The sequence below is a fragment of the Mastomys coucha genome, unplaced genomic scaffold, assembly GCF_008632895.1.
Source record: "Mastomys coucha isolate ucsf_1 unplaced genomic scaffold, UCSF_Mcou_1 pScaffold6, whole genome shotgun sequence".
In the NCBI taxonomy this organism is placed as follows: domain Eukaryota; kingdom Metazoa; phylum Chordata; class Mammalia; order Rodentia; family Muridae; genus Mastomys; species Mastomys coucha.
The window spans coordinates 49,711,022-49,719,093 of record NW_022196912.1 but is presented as its reverse complement, the minus strand read 5'-3'; the positions used below and the strand labels follow the sequence as shown (position 1 = coordinate 49,719,093).

Sequence of the window (8,072 nt, the reverse complement as noted above, 5' to 3'; positions counted from 1 at the left end):
GGGATGTGGGGAATGAATGTAAAGAAGGAAAACAGGCAAGCTGAGGAAAAACAAAGGCCTTGCTGGGCAGGGAAGAAACGGGGATTTCAAGAAGAAGCAGTTAAGATGAACCGTCACTTCCTATGAGTGAATATTTAAGAGAGAAAATAGATATCTCAAAAAACAAAGGTTGTTGATTTATGCCTGCATTTTCCTGCAAGCCTTCCTTGTGTTTAAGGGCGTGGCTCCACTTGCGACTTGCACATCTGTTCTCTTCACGTGACATTTCATAAAAGCTTTAACATCTGGGCAAGATAAACTTCCTCAAGTACCTGCTCAACCTTTCACTTGTCACACCCGCTACCCCAGCCAGACCCTTGCCTCTGCCTTAGGCCTTAGAGGCCATGTCCTCACTAGTCTTTGTTCTAGTCTCCCATTGCTCCAGCCCCCAGTCAAAATTCCCGCAAAAAAAAAAAAAAAAAAAAAAAAAAAAAAACCAGCCCCCTCACAGTGACAACTTCAGCTAAAGCCAATTTCCTCAGCACAACCCAGAGGTCTCCTGCCTGGAGCACCACTCTGCAGGTAGACGGGGCCAAGGACTTGCCCTCCGGTAAAGTCATTTTTCGATTAGGGCTGCAGACCAAAACCAAAACAACAAAACAAAACCTGCCTTGTAAGCAACATTCACACTCACACACAACTCTGTCAGCCCAGATCTTTAGACTCTTCACCTTCTGGAACAACCAGAAAGAGGGTAGCTGATGTTGGTGTCCTTTCTCAGAGCCTTTCCTCTATCTGGTAGACCTTTAGGCTCCATGTTTTACAGAAATGTAATTTCACTTGTTCAGCTCCATCTCCCCTCCCCCCAAGAAGGCTGTCTCCTGGAAGGAATGTTTTTCAGCACTTTGCCTTTCTTAGTCTGAAGGTTTGCTCCTCTAGCCTCAGCCTAAGTCACATGTAGCAAAACGACGACACGGGTCGCCAGTTTGGGTAAGAGGGAAGAGAAGAAACAGAACTTAGTCCACGTAAACAATAAAGAAGCTACGGAAGGCCTTTGCTGCAGCAAACCCAAATGATCTTGTTGCAGGGCGCCCACGAAATCCCCACTGTAATTGACTGTTTTCCTTGAGGTTTTCTGACCATGTGCTTTCTTCGCTGTGTTGCTATGATTCTGGTACAAGAAGATACATGGAGATGATGCTCACATCCTGATCTTTCCTGAGGCTTAACGTGCTGGCCTTTATCAAGAGAGAGAAAATAAAGCAGTTCCGCGTATGGCAGTGATTGTAATTCGCCCCACCTTCCAGCGACCTGCCATAGGCTCCTTCTTACTTTATAGACATCTGGGAATTCCATATATGCCTCAAACTCCAATTACACACCTTCTTCAAAGGACGCGTGCTTTGATTTGCTAAGAACATTAAGTGGGGTTGTGTCTTGGGGCCTTGAAACAAAGAGAATGGAAACCGCACCCAGTATACTGTGCTTAGTAGGTGTGTCTTTTGCTGACCACTAAACACTAAACAGAAAATTAATCCTGTTTGTATTTTCGATAGTCACTTTCCAAAGATAAGTCTGGAAATAGTGGAGTTGTCGCTGTTAAAAATAAGGACGGAGCTTCTTCCATTGTGCCTGAGCGCTTCTACTTTCACTGCTGCTGGGGGTGGGGCACTCTTTATGACACATTAGCAGAAATTTCTGGAAAAGTGGCCCCTGGGGATTCCCTTCCCGACCCCCAGTTTGTCACTAATGCCGGCCTGTCTTTGGAAATTTGAGGTTGGGCCTTTGCCTATGTCTGTATCTGTTTCCCCGTGCTACCGCTGACACTTGGCGCAGCGGCCTCCGAGCAGCGGCCAGAGGCCCAGGCCGGTGGGTTCGTGCCATCCGCAGAGATCTGCGACATTGACACTTTCTCCAGAAGGTCGCCGGACTGCCACCCACACTGGGTAGCGTCGGTTGGTGCCCCTCTGGTGCACCCTATGCAGGTGAGACCCTCATTCCCCACAGCGTTCTGTTTGGGTTTCCGTAGCGTTTGTTCCCCCCGCAGGTTTGTTTGTTTTTCTTCAAATTACAGATGCAGGGAAAACCGCCTGACATCATGAGAGCGGGACAAATGCTCACTTTGAAGGATTCCTGGGCAGGACTTCAAGTGAAATCATATGCCTGAGAAGAACTTGATACTGGTCTAGAGAAAATAACTAGTTCTGACTTTGCCAAACCGTGGAATGTGCAAAATGCTCTACTTTTTTGCAAGAGGCCAAGTGTCCCTTAAAAAACTCCCTTAGAGACCAAAGACCCCAGGGGCAGGAAACCTGTCCAATCTTGAAAGTGGGAAGAAAGTACACAGGTTATAAGTTTCTATTTGAGGTTATTTTTATTAATGTGTGGCACTTTGGGTAAGGGATCTCCAATGGTGCCTCAATTATCTATACATTGCTTAAGGTGTATGCGCGTGTGCATACATACACACACACACACACACACACACACTACAACCTAGAAATGTGTGCATGAGCACACTTAATGCTATAGTCGAAGGTTTATCAATTGGAGGAAATTATAAACAAGACAAAACGACTATTTTCAGAGTAAAAATAAATTCAATTCTTACATGGAAGACCATTTGACATAATTCTTCCTCTTAGCCAAAGCATTGTGGTTGGAAGACAAAAGACAGGAGTCCAAGCACATTACATGATATGATTTAGCGACTCTGTGATAAACGGGTAAATTCATCCAAGTGTATTTTAAACAAAGGTAACTATCATAAAAATAATGGAATAAAGTGAGAGTAACTGGAGAGGCGAGCAAACAGGCCATCTCTACTACGAAGAGTAAGGTGAGAGTAAAGAAATAACTTTGCAAGCTTACATTCTTGAAGATTATATTCTAGGAAACAATTTCCATCACAAAGTTGCCTCACTTCAATAAAACTACTCAGAGCTTTTCTTTAAAAAAAAATTGTCTATTTTTTATGAAAATCCAGGAGAAAATATTATGTTCATTTTTCTATTACTGTCAGTATGGGATTGCCTGTCCCAGGTTTTCTTTCATAAAAAGAAAAAAAAAGTGGAAATAAAGAGGCAAATGTGAGCTACTCTTTCCTTAAGCGTCCAGAGTTAGGACAGCATTTACCTTCTCAGCCACAATGGGACTTCCATCTTAGTGAACTTCAAGACATCTGACATGTCAAACAGTCAGACCAGGCTAGTAAGCATGGATGTTTCCCCAAGAGTATCTGGAAAATGGGCATGAGGGGATGGCTCCTGCAAGAAGGAATTGTCATCTTGGCATCTCCCTCATCCTTTCAGGACTCTACAGTTTGATCTTACACACATACAATCCACAACCCCCACGGATACACCACACATAATCCATCGCCTTTTCTTTTCACTTTAAGGTTAAATGATTACCAAAAATTTAAAAACAGAATAGCAAAACAAAACCCAGTAACTCACCAAGCTTTCACTAATATTTAACTATAACTGGAGGCTCCTTATTGTACAATGTGGCCTAAAATATTTGCAACAACTAGCTTACATGGCAACATTTGGTACTGTTGTGTAAAGAGGGAAAGAAAAACCTTCAGGTAATAAAATAATCTCTACTTCAGCTATGTAAATGCAACCTATCTGGAGATGCAGGCTTATCTAAGTGATTGTGTGAATTAGGCACCCCAATAATTCCCAGCTTGGGAACATCCCTGTTTACATGTGATGAATGTATTAACATGATGAAAAATTAATGACTAAACTGATTTTGAAAAATCACTAGTTTAGTCACTAAAAACAAAGACAAAAACTATGCTTTTGTCTCATAAATATCCTGACGGAAATAAAAACCCAGCAACATCTGTCCTTGTTTTACAGAGCTTCAGGTGTGTGTGTGTGTGTGTGTGTGTGTGTGTGTGTGTGTGTGTACATGGTGCTAACTGAAGGCTGAATTAAGAATTGTACTTGTTCCCAAAATTACCAGGGATACCACAAATTTGGTTATCTATTTTACTCCACAACTGTATAGTCTTTATGTATATTTTAGAACGCTTCCCATAGAGATAACATTAATATAGCAAATGCATTTTTCTTCTTTAACCAATGACTCTGGCGATCATTCATTCACTCAAGGAGTAAGTAATCACACAACTGTCTCTTGATGAATTAAATTTTCTACCCAGATGAAGTATAACATATATTACATATAATATATATTATATATAATGTATGTATTATTTTCATTAGCACATTGGCAGTTCTCAGAAATGGAGACGAAGGAAAAGACAAAAATCCATAATGACAAGGAAATAATACTGGTTTCACATTGCTTATTTCAGTGCTTTAGTTCACTAAGAAGTAGGTGTTAGCAAATCTGCTCATCCTCTCCTGCCCCAAGAACTAAGGGATGGAGAGGCAGTGAGCCCTGCTGAACACCAAGCTGTAATAATATTAGAGCTGTCCTTTAAATAGCTGGCTGTCTCTTGTCAGTAGCTGGTTTATTTGAGGTTTTCACTTCTTTGTTTATATTAGTCCCCCAACTCCCTCCTAGATGTCCCTAGAGTTAAACAAACAAGTATTTACCACCAAGTTAATTCTGAGTCTTAAAAATATAGACCAAACTTTAAAGTTCTTAAAATTTTTCAATCATATTTATTTATTGCAGAAAAATAATATACAAAAGATATTTACAAAACAGTCATAAAAATATGAATGCATTTAGACACCGGATCTATTTGCATTTTACCATGGGTCATCAATAAATAAATAGAATGTTGTCTTTTGTATTTTATGTTTTTCTTTTCCTTCAGAGGAAGTATGTTTTTTTTAAGGAATTCACTGACTATGATTTTGCAGGCCAGTTTGATCCCAGCGTTTTTATTTCTAAAGGTGTTGTTAAAACTCCTCTGATTGTTACCATTTTAAAATGGAGAAAGTCCACAGCGATGCCTTTCCTGTCAGTGGCTGATTGGCAAGACCTCTTGAGAATGCATGCATGAAAAATAAAAATAAAACATTCTTCGTCAAAGGGGGGGGACACAAAGAGTGTTCAGACTTCTATCAGAATGCAGAGGTGTGAGGGTGGTGCCGATGCCCCTCTGGGAATCTCTGTCCACGGGCCTGTCTCGCTTTCTCTTTTAAAAGTGTGCCCCACGCCCTGATTCTTGTGAATTTGGTCTCTGCTCTTCTAATTTCCAAGAAAATCTTTGTCATATAGATTTATTTTTAGTTATCCAGCTCCAGAGTCTCTAGACTGTCCATTTTCTCCTTCTCTGGAAACAATGACATCTGCAAAAACCCAGAGGGGGAAAATTGGTTATTGAATTCGTCTCTGCGTCTCTGTGGCTGTTTTCTAAGACCGCTAAGCTCTGTTATCACTACCAGCGAGAATTTTCGCTGAAACAACCTGGAAGGATTTCAGCCCAAGGGCAAGAGGAAGTGGGTGGGCGGAAAGGAGGGGGTGGAATTTGGAAACATTTGTTTTAAGAAGGGAATTTTAAAGAAGAAAGAAAGAAGGTTGGGGGATGGCGTTCTGGGCACAAGGCCCCTACGTTTGACTTTCTCGAGCTTCTGTCATGCACAGTCCAGCGCGCACGCACACATACACCTCTCCTGGGCACACTCGGTCTCCCCGACCCCCGGACCTGGTTCCCCTGTGGAGACTGAACTGCTAGCCAGGGACGCGGGTGGAATGAGGTGGCGGTGCCTGGCTAGATGGAGGGTAGCGAAGAGAGTGTGTGTGTTGGGGGGGTGGGGTGAGGGGGACACCCAGCACGGCAGCGAGGTGACCAGGGAAACCCCCGCGGCCTGGCCCAATCGATCCCCGGAGCCCGGTCCTTACCTAGGTCTCCGGCCTGCCGAGGGGGTGGGGAGCTCCGCCTGCTAGTGGGACGCGGACATGGACCAGGCCCCCTCCATCCTCCAGACGGAGAAGGCGTAGCTGAGCCGCTCGTGGGCCACATAGCTGCAGCTTGCCATCTTGGAGTCCAGCTCGTCGCTCTGCAGGACCTGGTACAGGAAGTCGATGTACCTGGCCGCCAGTTTGAGGGTCTGAATCTTGCTCAGCTTGTCCGAGGGCAGCGTGGGGATGATCTTGCGCAGGGCGGCGAACGCCTCGTTCAGCGACTGCGTGCGCTGGCGCTCCCGCACGTTGGCCATGACCCGCTGCGTCTGCAGCTCCTCGTACGACTGCGGGCTCCCGCCCCCGCTGCTGCTGCCGCCGCCGCCGCCACCGCCGCCTCCGCCCGCGCCGCCGCCGCCGCCTCCGCCCGCAGACTTCTTGCCGCGCTTGCCCTGGGCCGGGCTGCCCGGCTCGTCGCCGCCTCCGATGCCCCCGCCCGTGGCCCCGCCGGGCCCCGCGCTGCCGCCCGCGCTGCGCCGACTGCTGCGTCTCTTGCGAGCCCCGCGCTTGCCGCTCGCCGGCTGCTGCCGGTCCGGCTCCTCCTCGCTGTTGCTCAGGCTGTCCTCGGCCGGCGAGACTGGCGAGCTGGACACGTCCTGCATCATCTCGCGGGCGGCGACGTGCGGCCTCCCTCGCGGAGCCGGGACGGGGGAAGGGAAAAGCAGAGGGAGCGGGGCGCCCTAGCCCGCCAGCTTCCCCGCGCTCGGCGCCGGCCGGAGCGGTGCGGCCCGGAGGACGCAGGGAGGCGGGATGGGGGTGGGTGTGTGGGGGGAGACCTCCGCGGGGAGGGCGCTGGAGGCGGGGAGGGAGGCGGGCGGGGGAGGGGACGGTGTGGAGGGCCCCGAGGTCCAAAAAGAAGGCGCCCGACGGCCGCACGCGCGCCGCGATCGGGTCTGTGGCGCAGCCGGTGCCGGTGCTAGCGAGCCCGCGAGGCGTCTGAGAGTTGGGCGCGGGCTGCGGGCTTGGCGGCTCTTATACCTCCGTGCGGGCGGAAAGTTTGGGGGCAGCGGTGTCATTGGCCTGACGTCGGGAGGAGGGACTTTTCGAAGGTTTATAGGAAAGTTTCCTCTTTCCAGCCCCCACCCCCACCCCCCGGCCCGCCCCCCCATCCCTTCCCACTCCCTTGCTCGGGGTCTAACAATTCGTCCTGCGAACCATTCAAAACCGACCTAGCCCGAGCGCCCAGCCCCTGCGCCCGCCTCTCCCCTCCCTCCCACCTCCCTCTCTCCCCCGCAGCTCTTCCCCCTCCGCTTCGGGGGAGGACGCGGGGCGATTTCCTTCCGCGTCGGAGCGCGCGCCCGGCGGCCCCCGCACCCGAGCATAGCACCGTTAACAGGGGGACTGTCCTTGTCGCGGTTGCAGTCTTCCCCCCCCCCCCGCCCCCAAGTGACTGTGACAGCAGCAGTGGCAAGCGGCTTCAACTCACTAGGTGATGTCTCATCCTGCCCGGGATCCCTCTGAGTCCTCCGTGGCCGTTGGGGATGGCTCGGGCCCGGGCTGAGAGGCAAGAAAAGTTTCAACCACCGAGTCCATCCAACGGTCAGGTAGAGGAAACCGCTAGTCCCCAGGGATTCCCCGCGGCTGCCTGGCCCTGTGGTCGAGGGCGGTTCTCGAGACGTGGCCACATCGTGGGCGCTATGTATCTGCGCCCCGGCCTGCCGTGTCACCCCTCCCGGAGAAACCTCTGGGCTCTCCTTTCCTGCGACGGTGACCCAATCTAAAGTGTTCCTGCTCTCAGAAGACTGCGCCTCCGAAGTTGCTGGAACGAGGCCGGAGTTCATTCTTTTACAGAGAAAAGCCTTGTTCTTTTGAAGGGATAGGGGAAGACAGGGCAGCCCTGGTGCGCCACGCTGTCAGCCCTAGGTGGAGGAGGACCTTGAGACCATTTCATTCCGGCTATCCCCAAACTAAGCCCTGCCTGGTAACCTTGGCTAGTCCATAAATTTAAGGTGGGGGAAATCAATATTCTCGTCTCCCTAGGCGATCTCGTGAGTAGTTATGCTCCCGGTGCCTCAAATGCTCTCAGCCATGTTGACGACTGCAAGCATTTCTGCCAAATACCTTGAAAACCCAAGAACTTCAAAGAGGATTCTGGAAAAGTGGAAGCAGAGAGGTTAATGAGCAAGGAGGAGAGTGGCTATGGAAGCTAGTGTTTGCAGGGCTTTTTTTTTTAAGTTACATATTTTATTTCTTTCTTTCTT

General features: G+C 49.0%; 1 protein-coding gene across 2 annotated transcripts; it reads right to left on the bottom strand.

The window, feature by feature from the left end:
• Nucleotides 1–4,592: 4,592 nt before the first annotated feature.
• Nucleotides 4,593–7,543, bottom strand: Twist1 (twist family bHLH transcription factor 1). 2 transcript variants are annotated; one of them, XM_031356602.1, is made up of 3 exons: nucleotides 7,298–7,543; nucleotides 5,812–6,910; nucleotides 4,593–5,258 (listed from the first exon to the last, which is right to left on the bottom strand). In XM_031356602.1, exon 2 carries the CDS (start codon nucleotides 6,474–6,476, stop codon nucleotides 5,853–5,855), a length of 624 nt encoding a protein of 207 aa, XP_031212462.1. In that variant the 5' UTR covers nucleotides 6,477–6,910; nucleotides 7,298–7,543; the 3' UTR covers nucleotides 4,593–5,258; nucleotides 5,812–5,852. The 2 variants fall into 2 exon arrangements, with proteins under 2 accessions (XP_031212462.1, XP_031212463.1); XM_031356603.1 differs by having other exon boundaries at nucleotides 5,812–6,891.
• Between the last annotated feature and the right edge of the window lie 529 nt (nucleotides 7,544–8,072).

What these genes read in the sequence shown, in the direction of transcription:
- Twist1 (XM_031356602.1), bottom strand. Translation starts at nt 6,476, where the DNA reads ATGATGCAGGACGTGTCCAGCTCGCCAGTCTCGCCGGCCGAGGACAGC.